General features: G+C 55.7%; 1 protein-coding gene across 3 annotated transcripts in view; it reads left to right on the top strand.

Moving 5' to 3' along the window:
- AGBL2 (AGBL carboxypeptidase 2) overlaps nucleotides 1-7,133 on the top strand; it is a 50,701-nt gene extending 43,568 nt beyond the window's left edge. For all 3 annotated transcript variants that reach the window (XM_084630550.1, XM_084630548.1, XM_084630549.1), the window contains one exon: nucleotides 6,155-7,133. In XM_084630550.1, coding sequence (XP_084486676.1) covers nucleotides 6,155-6,383 — 229 coding nt within the window. In that variant the 3' untranslated portion in view covers nucleotides 6,384-7,133. The remainder of the gene's footprint in view (nucleotides 1-6,154) is intronic.
- Nucleotides 7,134-16,446: the final 9,313 nt, after the last annotated feature.

The following is a 16,446-nucleotide window of genomic DNA, read 5'->3' as shown; positions in this document are numbered from 1 at the left end:
TCAATAGCACAGATATAGGTGTGAGGTCTTTTTTAGGAGTGGTGGGTGAAATTCTGTGGCCTGCATTGTGCAGGAGGTCAGACTAGATGATCATAATGGTCCCTTCTGACCTAAATATCTATGAATCTATGAATCTATGAATCTGTGGGCCTGAGGGGGTCTGACCGCTCAGCACATGCAGTGGCCACACTCCTGCCCCCAGCTTCCCCAGCCCTAAAGAGCACCCCTGCCTGCTTCGCTCTGCAGGGACCCAGCGCCAGCGGGGCTCCTTCGGCTCTGCAGCTGAGGAGGCAGGACCAGAGCAGTCACTGATCAGGGAATGGGGCACTCTGAGCCTTCGACTGGCACGGGGGCTCCATAAAGAAACAGCCCAGGGGTTTCTGTGGGCATACATCCCTTTGAGCGCAAATGTGGGAGGGGCAGATAAGTCTGGGGTCGAGGGGTCGGTCCAGCCAGAGATCCTTCAGGAACCGGAAATCCAGGCCGAGCAAAGCCAGCAAACCTCAGCCAGCAACATGCAAAGGGGAACTTAGCTCTTGGGGGGCTGAGCAGTAGATAGCTGAGGGCATAAAAGCTCCCAAGAGGCAGTCCTCCTTTGAGTGGCTACAGACATGTTTCCACTCAGGCGCGTGAGTGCCCAGCACAGCAAAGCTGGAGAACTTTGTGTAGCAGTACCCGCTGGGGCAGCACATGCGCCCTGTCCCCCTCAGGGCCCCTCCTGAGGCAATATAAGGGCAGTGCCCACCCCCCGCACTCAGTTCCTTCTCACCACCCACAGCCTGATTTGCAGTTTCTCATGGTTATTGCACCACAGCAAGATCACTCTGTGTGCCTTGTAAATAGTTTTAGCCCCATTAGCTACCTAGTTAGTGAGGGTTAGCAGTTCCATGAGTGGCTGGTTAGTTAGTAAGCCTGGCGCTATGCCTTCACCGAATTTTAAGCACTGTCCTTCATGTGGCTGTCCTGTCTAGTGACCACCACATTTGATGCTCGTTGTGCCTGGGAGAGGGGCACAGGAAAGGAAAATGTTTGTTGCTGGACACTTACGCCTGAAGTAACATCTCCAGGAGCCAACCCCAGGAGGATCTGGGAGCTTGCATAGCTCACCTGGCCTCACAAACTGTGTTGGAGCTAGTGTCAATTTCTGATAGACAGCCAGACTCAGGTTCTTCTCCGTGGAGAAGGGACCATTCTCCTTCCTGTAGTCCTCCAAGGAAGAGGGCTCACAAAACTAATCAGAGCCATTCCGGGGCTCAGAGACTCTTCCTTCTCTTCTAGGAGGAGTGTGCGGAGCATTAGCAAGTCTCCTTGAGTGTCCAAAATAGAGCAGGACGAGGACCATCTACCCGCTCCCCAGTACTGAGAAGCAAACTGCCCAGTACCATACCATCAGTTCTGGCAATATCTTCAGGACACATCTGTTGAGTCCGGTGCCAGCACATTGGCACTGACAGTACTGACCACAGGCTTTTCAGGCAGCAGCTGATTTACTCTGCCTCTCTGTCCCAGATTCACCTCTGACACAGGAGTCCTCATCTGTGGGGAAGCCCCCTGCAATCCTGGGCCAGTGTGGGTCAGTTGCTTTCGACTATGGACAGTTACTGGCTTCTCCCTTGTTACCGGTTAAGAAGCGTACCAAAGAGGTGGATCTGGTCCCATCATCAGCACCAAGACATTCTGCTTGGGTACCAATACCATTTTCGGCTCCGACGATAGCGCTAGTCCCAGTCTCCAAACCTTCAGTACCAAGCCATTCTTCGGCTAGGGTACCGATCTCTGCACAGGAATGACAGCCTTTCCCGTACTGCATTTTAGTGCAGCCTCAACTTCCCAAGCAGTACTCATGGCACTGACTACTGTACCATCCTTGGTACCAGTCCAGTCTCCTCACCGGACCTCAAACAGATTGGGGTACTTAGTGGGCTTGGCAGGTTTAACTCATCTGTTCACTATTTGGGGTGTTCCTTGCAATCAGGCTCAGAATCCTTCTCTCTTTCTTCCATCCCCTTCCTCCAGAAGATCATTACCAAGACAACAGCGTTCCCTCAGCAGGGACATGAGTTCTTGGGCCGGTACATACTGGCTTCCTGTACCACATTAATTTCCTCTCTGGCCTCCTTGGAGTGCCCACCACTCTTCAAGATCTCAATCATCAGCTCACTCCAGAGCTGTTGTCCTTCGGTTGTCTCACTTCCTGGACCACCGAGACTGGAGACACAAACTGATACAGCTCCCACTGAGTCTACTACAGCAGAGTGACCCCTTATCACGGGCTCAAGCCTTACCATAGGGGAGCCCATCTGTTCCACTTCCTGTCATCCTCCTCACCAGACGATTCCACCAGAAGACTTTAAGTCTCACCAACACTCCTTAAGGACGATGACTACAGCCTTTCTTCAAGAGCTTCAGACTCTATGCGCTTCAAGGGGCATAGAAGAAGTTCCCCTCCAACACTGGGGGAAAGGGGTTCTACTCAGGTTACTTCTGATCCCCACGTCCAAGGGAGGGCTGACACCTATACTCGACCTCCAAGGTCTCAACAAGTAAACTTTGAGTGATTTACAATGTGCCAAGTTTTTTCTCTCTCACATCAGGGGCACGTCTGTTTATATAAATCCTGACAATACCACTGCAATGTAGTGTGTGAACAAACCAGTTCAACAAACCACTTCAATCTGTTCTGTTGGGAAGTGATAACTTTTTGGCACTTTTGCATCAAGAAAGACTTTACCACAGCTGCCTACATTCCAGGTGCCCAGAATCAATTGTCCAATCAGCTCAGCAGGAATTTCTCCAAGAATCATGAGTGCTCTGTGAAGGTCCATCTTCAGGGACTGGGGCTTTCCATCTGGCAACCTATTTGCAACAAAAGACAAGAAGTGCTGTCAGTTTTGCTCTAGAGCAGGTCACAGTCCAGGCTCTCTGACCAATGCCCTCAACTGAATTGGGGATCAGCCTTCCCCCAATTCTGCTTGTCCCTCAGGTCATTCTCAAAATGAAGCTGGATCAGGCCAAACAGATACTCATTGAACTAGCCTGGCCAAGACAATGTTGGTTCTCCAGCCTTCACAGCCAGTTGGTCCAATGTCCTGTGCCTCTTGCGCTCTTCCTAGACCTACTGTCTTCGCACCATGGCGGCAGTTTGCATCTCATAGTATGAATGCTGCGTGGTCAGATTAAGTGGAAAAGAACTGTTCAGAGGCAGTCCAACAGGTTCTGCTAATAATACGAAGCTATCTACTAGATCAACCTCTTCGGCCAAGTGGAAATGCTTTTTGGGTTTGTCATTGACTTGGGGAATTCGATTGGTACTAGTCTGGATTCAGGACATTTTAGATTACCGGTTACATCGTAAACCATGGGGCCTGCTCTCAGCCATTGAGGGTCAACTTGGCACCAATCTCAGTGTTTCATTCCCTGATCCACGGGAAGTCGGTATTTTCCAGCCCCATGGTTGTTAGATGTCTGCAAGGTGTTGTTTGCCTCTTCCCACCTATAAAGAAGGGGTTCCCCTGTTGGAACTTAACACTGTGCTTGCTGCCCTTACAGGGCCGCTATTTGAGCCTCTAGCAACCTGTACTCTGTGCTTCCTTTGCCAAAAGACCGCCTTTCTTATTGCTATAACATCAGCAAGGAGGGCAGGTGAACTCAGGCCCTAATGACAGGACCTCCAGACATTCAGCTAGTGAAAGACAGAGGAGCCTTAAGGCCACATCCAAAATGTTTGTCTAAAGTTTCACCACGTCACCTTAACCAAACTATACAGTTGCCTGTATTTTTCCTAAGCTGCACTCCAGTGCAGATGACCAGCACCTTCCTATGTTGCATGTAAGACGAACCTGGCTTTCTGTCTGGATGGGACTAAGCCAGTTTTATTATCACTGCGGCGTGATGTCTCCTGTGCAGACCAGACGAGCGGTCAAGTGGTTTCGGTGCAGACAGTTTCCAGACAGATTACTTCCTGCATTACCATAGGGTGTAGCAAACACCAGGCTGCCTTAGTGGCATTTCTCAGGGTTGTTCCCATATTAGATATATTCAGGGCTGCTACTGAGTCTTCCGTATCCAACTTTACCAAACTACATGGTCAGGAAGGCTTCTAGGGCAGAAGTGAGCTGTGGAAGAGCAGTTCTGCAGTCACTATTTAAATAGGTTTCAGAGTAACAGCCGTGTTAGTCTGTATTCGCAAAAAGAAAAGGAGTACTTGTGGCACCTTAGAGACTAACCAATTTATTAGAGCATAAGCTTTCGTGAGCTACAGCTCACTTCATCAGATGCATATCGTGGAAACTGCAGCAGACTTTATATATACACAGAGAATATGAAACAATACCTAATACCAGGTATTGTTTCATATTCTCTGTGTATATATAAAGTCTGCTGCAGTTTCCACGATATGCATCTGATGAAGTGAGCTGTAGCTCACGAAAGCTTATGCTCTAATAAATTGGTTAGTCTCTAAGGTGCCACAAGTACTCCTTTTCTTTTTACTATTTAAATAGACGCCGAGCCACTACTGCTTGCAAGTCACCCAAGTGGTCTACACATCTGCAACCACTGGGAGAAGAAATGGTTACTCATGGTTACAGTTACTGTTGTTCTTTGAGAGGTGGGTGCAGTCGTGTACTCCCCGGCATGCCCTCGGGTCCCTCTGCATCGGAGTCTCCAGACAAATGGCTGCCAGTGTGAAGGAACTGACGGGGACTGGGCTGGGGTCCTGGGGGTGCGTGCGGTACCCCAAGGGGCTTTGCTACACCGAGTTCTCTGGCTTTGGGGCACTGGGCGTGCCCACCTGAGTGGAATGTGTGTCTGCCCCCACCCCTCGCAGAACAATGGTCGGAGTGCAGGTAAGGAACGGTTTTCCCTGTAAGCCAGTCAGAAGCCAGCGGGAGCTGGGAGAGGGATCAGAGTGCCGTGGATACTGGGCTTCGTTTTCCCCGGCCACTTGCAAAACCCTAAGAACCAGCTGACTAGAAAATGAGGTCATTTGCAGCAGCTGGATCCTGGGAGCTGCTTAGCCAAATGACACCAAATTTGCAGCACAAACTCTACCCCAGCTCCTCAGTGGGCATGGCAGCTTTCAAGACAATCTGAGCATGTGTGTGGATTGTAGAATAAATGGACCAGGGCTTTTAACTGACCAGCTGTAGCTGTAGGGGTCCCAGGGATTCCTAGTCCAGGCTGTCATGTTGGTGAGGGTGAGCTTGCTACTGAGCTGCGCTCTAATGGGTGAAATCTGGGGGAGCCCTGCCTGAGGCAGCCCTGGGTTAGGCTAGGGAGCCTTCTCCCTGGGGAGTTTTCTGGGAAGGGGGGGGCTGAGCCCTGCCGCTGTGACTTTTGGCTCTAATCTGCCTCCTCCCTCTGCAGTGCACAGTGAGAATGGGGGGGCCTTGTTCCTGGGATCAGAGATGCCCCCTGATGCACCAGTGTAAGGGGGGAGCAGAGAGGCAGCGTTCAGTGGTATGAGCACAGAACAGCTTATTACACTTCCACTCTGAGCCTCAGCTTCCTGCTCCAGGGGGTGCTCACTCTCTGCCCGCCCCCCTGCTATCTCCAGAGGGATGGGGCTATCCCCACAGGAGCCCCTTCCCTCTGGCTCAGCGGCATTGCCAGGTTAACAGCTGGACAGGGCTGGGAAGGGCCAGAGCCTGACCTGAGGCAAGGACTGGATCCCTGCTGAGCTGGGGCATGTAACAGTGACGCTGACACCTCAGAGTCTTCCTGGAAGCGGGGGGAGTGTTGGGGGGGCATTGGCCGTGGGGGCCGTGGGAAGAGCGGGCACACAGGGGAGGGGACATGATGGAGAGATGGCGACCCAGGTTGTCAAGGGAATGGGGCAGGGATGGGCAGAGCCCCTGGAGTGGTCTGGGAAATGGGGGCAGGGGATGGGGTGGCAAGGGAGCTTGTGGGAGGCCCGAGGGAATGGGGACAGCACTTCTTGGGGGAATGAAGTAGGGCCATGATGGAGCTGGGGAAAGGCCCAGAGGGGAGGGGCACAAGGGACTGGAGAGAGAGCAGCTTACGGTGGGAGGAGAAAGGAGCTTGAAGGTAAGAGGTTGATGGTTGGGACAGAGGTGGGGGATATGGCAGAGAGGATGGGCTCAGACCCAGCAGCCCCAAGGCCTGAGTGAGCCCAGCTGTGTCTGTCCCTTAGGTCTGTGTGGTGGGGCCCCGAGCAGCCCACTGTGACTCTACTGCTGAGCAGAAACCTCTTCCGGAGACCCCAGGTCCCTGGCCAGAGCGTGCCCGTTGGATCCCACAAGCTGAAGCAGAGCCAATCGCAGCACCTTCTGCCTCCCAGACGAGTCACATGGAGCCTGCTGGAGCTCCAGCCCCCCTGCATGGAGCCAGAGAGCCGCAAGAGCCCCTCCTGGCCCCAGTAAGGGGCTGCAGGGCTGGGCCTCTCCTTGCCAGAGCCCCCTCCCTGCATTGGCAGGCTAATTAAAGGGCTTTGGAACAGTCATCCGGGCTCCCTCCCTGAAAGGGGCTGTGAAGATCAGCGTGGGGCAGGACCCCTCTGATGACTGTCTCTGAGAGCTGCCGGCGGTGGGCAGAGGAGCCCCACAGGCTGCTCAGGGCTCCAGTGGGGGCCTGGCTGTTCAGAGTGCAGGCTGACTGCGCCATGAGCGTTGCACCGTGGCCTTTCCTTGTGTTGGCACAGAACCCCGGCCGGCCGGCGTGCGGCAGGTACCACGCACACACGGCTGTTAACAGCCCACAGGCTGGGAGAGCAGCTGTCAGCCCACAGCCCCAGCGCCGACTGGCTGTGTTTGTCTCTCGCTGCACTGTCCCCGTCTTCTGCAGGGTGTTGGCTCCATCTGGCCCAGCCCATCAGCACTATGGCCTTGGGCCTGCCCTTCCCTGTTCTGCCCGTATCCTGGGTCCACCAGGGCCAGGCTTCCGAAGCACCGTTCTCCCTCTCCGCTCCCGGGGGGCACGTGGCATGGTGCCATCGGGCCGTCCTGATTGTTAAAATATCTACTATGCTTTCTCAAAGCAATGATGCAGCCAGGGGCAGCCTGGGTCAAAGAGAAAACGACCCCGGAGAAACTGGGCGTGGAGTGTTATTTCAGCAGGGCCAGGGCATGCCTGGTTGCCAGCAGTAACCTGGTCAGATACCTTCATTAAAGAGTCCGGAGGTCACTGCAGGCTGGTCATTTCTTGCAGACGGCCGCAAGCTGGGCTCTTCTCAGGGCTGGGGGGAGAAGGGGCGATTGGCCTCCAAAGCCTCTCTGAGGTGCCGAGATGGGGGCTCTGCACCCCCCTGCAGGCTGCATGAGAGGCATTGCAGGGCTCACAAGGAGTGAGCCTGTGCCCCCCTCGGGTGGAGGAAAGGGAGGTGGCCCAGGAAGATACCCCTAAGGTCCGTGAGGGGCTGCCCACCTGCAGTGGTGGCAAATGCCCAGGAACCGGGCTCTCCCCTCCCACAGACCTTGAGGAGCAGGAGCGTCCAAATTCGAGCTCTTCAAAAAGCAAGGAACGTCCTAGACAAACGTGCGAGGTGCAGGCAGGGCAGTAGCTGGGAGGCGTCTCCCAGCAGAGGAGCCACTGAGACGGCGCGACGGAAATGAACAGAACCTGCCTCAGGCAGCTCGGGCCCCTGTTGCTGGGCGTGGCCAGGGCAGAGCTGGGCGGTGTGGCGGGGCTCAGGCTGGGGCAATCTGCAGGGGCAGCAAAGGGACCGCACGTGCTCCTGTGCTGTCAGTGCCTGGGGTAGGGCTGTCTGTGCCCCCAAGGAAGGCGAGGGCTTCCAGGCCCTGCCCCTCCCCTCGAGCAGCTGGAGACACATGGGAGCCAGGCAATGCCATCACCCCAGGCACTGGGGCTGGGGGCGGGGAGGGCAGGGAACTGGGACGCTGAAGTGGAAGCAGCCACCTCAGGGCAGCCAGGGGATCTGGCCAGGTGTGATGGATCCTCCGTGCTCAGGGAAAGCTACAACAGGGGCTGATGTGCACAAAGCTTCAGGGGCAGGGGGACTGGCTGCAGGGAAAGGCCTCCCCTCCCCCACATATCCAACCAGGGCTACAGGGGAGCCAGCCCCCCCACCCCATATCACTCTGCTCCCCCACACCCAGCCAGGGCTACAGCCCCACCCTACCACTCAGCCAACCCCAGCTAATGCTATCAGGGAGCCAGCCCCGCCCTGTCATTCTGCCCCTCCCCAGCGAGGGCTACAGGGGAGCCAGGCCCCCCCACATGACTCTGCCCCCCACTGGGTTTTCCAACTTTTTAATTACACAAAACCAAACTCCCTTGCCCCACCCCCTTGCCTGAGGTCCCGCCCCACCGCTTCTCTGAGGCCCCGCCCCTCACTCATTCTATCCCACCCTCACTCACGTTCACTGGACTGGGACAGGAGGTTGGGGTGCAGGAGGGGGTACAGACTCCAGTGTGGGGCCAGAAATGAGGGGTTCAGGGTGCAGGAGCAGGCTCAATAAACCCTCCTGTTTTACACTGGCTGAGAGTCACTCCAGACTAGAGAACAGGGGGCATTATTGCCTCTGGGAGTGGAGGCCACGAGGGTCCAGAGTGAGTGGACTCCCTGAGGGGGCCCACGGCAGAGACAGGCTCAGAGAGGTGCGGTTCTAGGAGGTGGTGGGGCCTACGGCTTAACCCCCAAGAAAGAGTGGACGCCTGAGAAGGGCTGTCGCACTGAAGGGGGTTCCCCCCACGCACCGTACGGCGCTGGGAGAAAGCACGAGTCCTGTGAGTCCGTGACAACCTGGTAGGAGCAGACGGTTGGTGGACGCACCCTGTAGACATCTGGCTGCCAGCGCAGGTGCTTTGCAGTGAGTGTCTGCCAGCGATAGAACAAGGGAATTGAAGGAACCAGCAAGGAAAGGGCCTACAACCAGCTCCCTACAAGGGGTCTTGCATGTCTGTGCAGGGAGAGAGGGGTGAGCATTGGGAGGCTCACCCAGGAGCTGCTGATTGCCTGGATGGTAGAGAATGACCAGTCCTAGGAGCAGGTTCTAGATCCCAGCGGGGCTCCCGGGATGCCCGGAGAGTCTGGGAATAGCAGGGGGTGGTTGGGGTAGTGGCAGGGGTCCACTGGACCCAGCTCCGCAGCCAGGAGGGGGCTTCCCATCTGGGTTCCCCCCAGTGGATGTGTAGAGTGAAGGAGCTGGAGGAGTGGCGGCTAGCTGACCGCTTGGAGCAGTGAAAACATGAGCTGGAGTTAGAAGAGAGGCAGGCCAAGAGGACCTGCTGTGGGGTAAGTGGGGAAGGACCCCAAAATGCCAATTCGGTAGGAACCCTAGATTCCTCTTCGAGCGCTGTCCCTGTGGGTACTCCACTTCCGGAGCCATCAAGCGGAGATTTTTGCTAGCACAATAGCAGTCTCGCGGCACCGCCGGTGCCTCTTCTAGCACGCACACACCCCGACCCCTGCAGTTCCTTCTCAACGGCCCCAGCTTGAGACGGAGTCCGTTAGCGGTGTCACTATGAACATTAATATCGAGTTGTTAGATGGCTACTTTAACCCTCTTTATTCACAGTTCTTAGTTTAGTTAGCGTTAGTTACATTTAAAAAAAACCCTTTTGCGTCCCGAATTTCCCAATAGGGACGCCTTAAATATGCCTGGATCCCCAGGTTTTAAAAGGTGTGCGTCTTGCAAGTCTGCAATGCCAGTATCTGACAGGCACTCCCTTTGTGTCCGATGCTGGATGAGTCGCACATGCCACAGAAGTGCGCTAACAGCAGCAATCTGAAGGACAGGGCAAAGAGAGATCAGGATCTCCGACTAAAACTCATTTTAATGGAGAAATCCTTAAGCGTCTGGGTGCAGGGAGCTGTGTTCACGCACAAACAGGAGTGAGATGGGAGCCACAAACCCCGCCCCGTGTGTCTATACCCTGCCGTTAGTGCCCAGCCCCAGGGCTAACAGACACATCACTGCATGTCAGGGAACCTGTGGGCTGGGTTCTGATCCCACCCCCTGGGATCAATCCGGAGTCACCTCTGACTGCAGTGAAATGAAACTGATTACAGGTAAAATCTCACTCTCAGAGATGTTCCAATAAGCTTCTTTCACAGACTAGACTCCTTCCTAGTCTGAGCCCAATCCTTTCCCCTGATACAGTCCTTTGTTAGTTCCAGCAGACATCTTAGGTGTTAACTAGGGTTTTCACATGACTGGCTGCCCTCTCTGTCCTGCTTCACCCCCCTTTTATAGCTTTGGCACAAGGCGGGAATCTTTTGTCTCTCTGGGTCCCCACCCCTCCTTCTAAATGGAAAAGTACCAGCTTTAAGGTAGATTCCAGTACCATATTACATTGTCTCATAGAATATCAGGGTTGGAAGGGACCTCAGGAGGTCATCTAGTCCAACCCCCTGCTCAAAGCAGGACCAATCCCCAGCTAAATCATCCCAGCCAGGGATTTGTCCTGTGAGACCTCATTCTTCATTACCCACGGGTTGGCCCACAGGTACACAGGAAGGCTTGCAGGAAAATAAACCATTTACAACCAGTTGTCCTAGTCAATGGGAGCCATCAAGATTCTAAGCCACCATTAATGGCCCACACTTTGAATAATTACAATAGGACCTCAGAGTTATACTTATTTCTAGCTTTAGATACAAGAATGATACATACATACAAATAGGAGGAATATATTCAGTAGGTTATAACCTTTGTAATGATACCTTACAAGAGACCTCTTGCATGAAGCATATTCCAGTTACATCATATTCACACTCACAAGCATATTTCCATAAACAGATGGAGTGCAACGTCACACCCCCCATGGACACAAGCCCTGGCATCAGATTCCCTCCATGGGCACATGCCCCAGTCTCAGATCCACTCCCCACCCCTCCGGACACATGCCCTGGCTGTCTCCAATACTCAGTGAGGAAGAGGACGGTGAGAGCAGATGCCGTGATGCGGCAGCAAGGGGCCCCACAGCACTGCCACCAACACCCCAGTGCCCAGCTCCACCCAGCCCCGAATAAAGCCCTGAGCCAGGGTCTGTACCTACAGGAAGCCGATGATACCTCATTTCTTCCTGCGTCTCTCACATATTGTCTCTAATCTGCAGGGCCAATCTAGCATGGCCAAAGTATGCAGAGGTCCATGCAACATGCAGAAAACCCTGGGACCTGGGACCCTGGCCAAGTGTCATGCTGTGATGATCTGGGTGTTTCCCCTTGTTACGTTGTACGTGAGCCTATTTGAGTGTTACTGTTTTGCAGGAACACTGTGATTACCCTCAGTTCACCAATGCCCAGGTGGTGGGAATAAGGGCGTGTGACTTTTGCTGAGACCCTCAGGGGCAGGTGAGGCTGCTCCAGCTGCCTGCACCTGCACGTAAGTGGTGGCCAATGCCCTTCCTAACCTGAGAATCAGGAGTGAGATGCAACACTTTGCTCGGGAAGCAAGACAAACACCGGAGGAGGGGCAATGGGCATATCGGAGGTCCCCCACCTCTGCTCATCCTCATTGATCTCCTGCAGTTTGCTCTTCAGTTCCTGGCTCAGCTCTTCATGATCCCCCAGGCCAAAGCGGTTCCTGCAGATCCCAGTGTGGGGAACAAGTTCTGCTGGCGGCCAGGTGCTCCATAGCTGAGGCGCTGGAGAGGTGCATGACTTGGATATTAAGGTCCTGCCACTGGCAAGGCGGCCAGAGGGGTAACAGCTGGTGGGGGGCCAGAGGGGTGGTGACAGAGGCTGGGGGGGGCGGCCAGAGGGGAAGCAACAGCTGGTGGAGCGGCCAGAGGGGTGGCGATGGCTGGTGGGGGGCCAGAGGGGTGGCAATAGTGATGGCTGGTGGGGGGCCAGAGGGGCGGTGATGGTGATGGCTGGTGAGTGTCCAGAGGGGCGGTGATGGCTGGAGAGGTGGCCAGAGGGGTAGTGATGGCTGGTGGGGGGCCAGAGGTGCAGCGATGGCTGGTGGGGGGCCAGAGGGGCGGTGATGGCTGGAGGGGCGGCCAAAGGGGTAGTGATGGCTGGTGGGGGGCCAGAGGCGCGGCGATGGCAGGCAGGTGGGGGGTGGCCTATTTTCCGAAGCAAGGCAGCTCTCGAATGGCAGGTAGGACTGTTCACCGGGACCTCTCTGCAAACTATCAGCCCTGCACAAGGCAAAATTATCTTCTGAATACCGTTTACCGAAGGGCGCAAGGCACCTGAGCGGTTCCACGGTTCCCTTTTTGCAGACCTACCAATGCTGACCCAGTCTGGAGTCCACCTTGCCGGGCAGGAGGAAGCAGGTGCCCGCTTTGGACTCTTCACCGCTTGCAAGAGCACCTCCAACTGTTTCTCCTTCAGCCTCCTCCTCTTCTCAGCTGGACGCACGGCTCCTCCACTCGCCCGGCGAGCACCCATCATTTGGTCCTGAACATGCGGGACGCAAAGAATGTTCCCCGCCCTGGCTGAAAACCAAGCATGTCATCTGCAAACCATGATGAACACAGGATCCCAGTCCAGGCAGCAAACACAAGCAGCCTGAAATCACAGGGATACAGTTACATTATAGGGGAGGAGAGGGGAGTGTGTGTGTGTGTTGGGGGGGGGGGTTGTGAAAAAGCCACAGTAATCTGTAACATATGCCAGACTCTTAACAGAGTTAGGTTTCTCTCTGTCTCTCTTAAATACTTCAAATCCACTGAAAATCTATACAGGAACTGGGAAAAAAAAATAAACTAAAAGAGATGGGAGGGGGAAAAAATCAATGTTCCATGTAACAGAAGAATTGCAGAAAACAGGTTACCGGGGCAGGGGGCGGGGGCAGGACTTGAGCCAGTTGTCTGTTGTTTTGTTGAAGAAAACCCTAAATATTGAACCAGAGACCGTATCTGGCAGATCGGTTACAACGTACCTTTTTGTGTGGACACCTCTTCCCCGATATAACGCAGTCCTCGGGAGACAAAAAATCTCACCGCGTATAGGTGAGACTGTGTTATATCGAACTTGTTTGGCCCCTCCGTTCCATGTTCCCTGACCACCCCCTCCAGAGACCCCCATCCCTAATCACCCCCAGGACCCCACCCAACCCCACCCCCCGCTCCCTGTCCCCTGTCTGCTCCGATCCCTATCCACACCTCCCGCCCCCTGACAGGCCCTCAACGGCAGCGGCGGGAAGTGGAGCAATGTGGCCCCAGCCCGCTCCACTCTGCCACCTCCCAGCCGCGGCGCTCCGCTTCTCGCCGCCGGTGAGTGCAGGGAGGTTGGGGAAAGGACGCCCCCTGCACTCACCTGTGGCAGGAAGCAGAGTGACGTGGCCCCAGCCCGCTCCACTTTCCTTGCCCCAGCCCCGAGCGACACGGCTGGGGCTGGGGCGAGGGAAACAGAGCTGGCTGCTCCCGGCCCCCTGCTAATCCCCCAGCCACTCTGGGACTGCAAGGTCCCCAAGAGTGCCCCCCCCAGCTCCTGCCTCACAGACTCTGGGGGGGGGGGGGGATGCCCCTGACCGCGCCCGAGACCCTCTGACCCTTCTCCAATGCCACGGCCCAAACCGCTTAACAGGCTGCTTAGAGCAGCGTGTCGGAGCTTTACCGCATTGTATGCAAACCCGCGTTATATCGGGTTGCGTTATGTCGGGGTAGAGGTGTACTTAGGTTACTACTAAATAATGGAATTTTTATACAAAACCTCCTCTGAAATGGGATTGGCATGCTCCGGGCTCGGCTGTTGGCGGCGGGCGGTGCCTGTGAAATGGGATTGGCACGTTCTGGGCTCGGCTGTTGGCGGCGGGCGGTGCGTGTGAAATGGGATTGGCGCGTTCCGGGCTCGGCTGTTGGCGGGGGACGGTGCCTGTGAAATGGGATTGGCGTGCTCCGGGCTCGGCTGTTGGCAGGGGGCAGTGCCTGTGAAATGGGATTGGCATGCTCCGGGCTCGGCTGTTGGCGGCGGGCGGTGCCTGTGAAATGGGATTGGCACGTTCTGGGCTCGGCTGTTGGCGGCGGGCGGTGCGTGTGAAATGGGATTGGCGCGTTCCGGGCTCGGCTGTTGGCGGGGGGCGGTGCCTGTGAAATGGGATTGGCGTGCTCCGGGCTCGGCTGTTGGCGGGGGGCGGTGCCTGTGAAATGGGATTGGCGTGCTCCGGGCTCGGCTGTTGGCAGGGGGCAGTGCCTGTGAAATGGGATTGGCGTGCTCCGGGCTCGGCTGTTGGCGGCGGGCGGTGCGTGTGAAATGGGATTGGCGCGTTCCGGGCTCGGCTGTTGGCGGGGGGCGGTGCCTGTGAAATGGGATTGGCGTGCTCCGGGCTCGGCTGTTGGCGGGGGGCGGTGCCTGTGAAATGGGATTGGCGTGCTCCGGGCTCGGCTGTTGGCAGGGGGCAGTGCCTGTGAAATGGGATTGGCACGTTCCGGGCTCGGCTGTTGGCGGGGGCAAGTGCCTGTGAAATGGGATTGGCATGTTCCGGGCTCGGCTGTTGGCGGAGGGGCGATGACTCTGAAATGGGATTGGCGCGTTCCGGGCTCGGCTGTTGGCGGAGGGGCGATGACTCTGAAATGGGATTGGCGCGTTCCGGGCTCGGCTGTTGGCGGAGGGGCGATGACTCTGAAATGGGATTGGCGCGTTCCGGGCTCGGCTGTTGGCGGAGGGGCGATGACTCTGAAATGGGATTGGCATGTTCCGGGCTCGGCTGTTGGCGGAGGGGCGATGACTCTGAAATGGGATTGGCGCGTTCCGGGCTCGGCTGTTGGCGGGGGGCGGTGCCTGTGAAATGGGATTGGCGCATTCCGGGCTTGCTGTGAAAAGCAGAGCAGCTTTGTTATGTTTTGCGACTTGGCGGCCCCAGGCCCAGGACTGCCCCAAGATGGACTTGGCTGAAAGTCACTGATTTCCATGCTAACAAGTTCTGTTCCACACTGTGTTCCTGTCAACTAATAAGCCTTCTGTTTTACCGGCTGGCTCAGAGTGCAAAGTGGTGGTCCAGCCCAGGGGTCCAGTCCAGCTGGACCCGCTGCAGGAAGTGCATGGACCAGGAGGCTGAATGCTCCGAGGTCAGACCCAGGAAGGCCATAGCCGAGGAGGTTTCTTGCCCTGGACTGCGTGCCCTGATGGGAGTCACGCTAGTCATGACTGACTTCATACAGGGCAGTTCCAGAGCATCGGGGCTGTGACTCTGTGACAACTGGTTGCATCTCCCTCCTGGTTCTCAGTAGGGTGACCAGACAACAAGTGTGAAAAATTGGGACGGGGCTGGAGGGTAATAGGAGCCTATGTAAGAAAAAGACCCCAAAATTGGGACTGTTCCTATAAAATTGGGACATCTGGTCACCCTAGTTCTCAGGTTAGGAAGGGCATTTGCCATCGCTTTCCTGCAGGCAGCTGGAGCAGCTTCACCCGCCCCGAGGGTCTCAGCAAAAGTCTCACACCCTTATTCCCACCACTTAGACATTGGTGATTTAGAGAGGCTCACGTACAACATAACAAGGGGAAAAACCCACCCCATCACACATGCAACTCCCAACTTGTCCATGTCTTTGTGGGGAGGGGACAGGTCACTGTCAATATACCCTGCAGCATTCGGGAAGGTGCACTGGGGTGGGAGCCACCACGGGGTCTGGTCTTCAATCTTCAACTGACTGCAATTTCCATGCAGAGTCCCCCTCCCTTCTTCACTTACATTCTGAGTTCAAACCCGGCTGGTGACTCATGTAGGTAAAATTAGTACGTGATCATGCAATTAAAAGATGGTGTTGTAATGCACTTGGCCAAGTGCGCAGTTAAGGTTGTTCAGGAAACTAGAACTGCGACAATTGCTGATTCCGGAGGGTTTGACTCTGCAGCCTTCTCTCTCAGCCTACAAACCTGCCCACATGTTACATGAACCGTGGTACTGTGGGAGGAGCAGGCATGATGGGGAACACCTGGGTTTGCTGCCCCTTATGCCATAGCTGAATGATGAGGACGGCTTTGCACGAAAATGCCTGGTTACAAGGATCTTTTCTCAGTGTGTGAATTAAATCAGCTAGATTCAAAAGAAAATTGGAGCAAGAGAAATTCCATCCCATGCTCCCAATGGGTCACCAGTCAAGAAGGAAACAGGGACCTTCTAATGCCCCTGCAGGGACCCTCCCCCCCGCTGAAGGAGACACTGTTAGTGGTTATGTGGCCAGGCCACTAGAGAGGGATGTGACACAGGCTTTGTTTATATAAGTGTTGCCTAGAGGACAGTAGAAAGTTGGGGATCAGGAAGTTTTGGCTCTACCCCTAGCTCTGGGAGGGGAGTGGGGACTAGTGGCTAGAGCAGGGGGCTGGGAGACAGGACTCCTGGAGTCATTGGGTGGCGCCTGTCCATTGTTCTAACACAGCAAGTAGGATTGCCAACTTTGTACTTGCACAAAACGAGCACCCTTGCCCCGCCCCCTGCCCTGCCCCTTCTCTGAGGGGATGAAGGCTCTGACTGGGGGTGCTGGCTCCGGGGGGGGCCGGGAATGGGGGGTTTGGGGTGCAGGAGAGGGCTCTGGGCTGGGGATTGGAGTGCGGGGGAGAGGGGAAGG

Source organism: Lepidochelys olivacea (genome assembly GCF_965140295.1).
Source record: "Lepidochelys olivacea isolate rLepOli2 genome assembly, chromosome: 6".
NCBI classification, from domain to species: Eukaryota; Metazoa; Chordata; order Testudines; family Cheloniidae; genus Lepidochelys; species Lepidochelys olivacea.
Note: the sequence above shows the minus strand (reverse complement) of the source record. Positions and strands in the feature narration are given on the sequence as shown.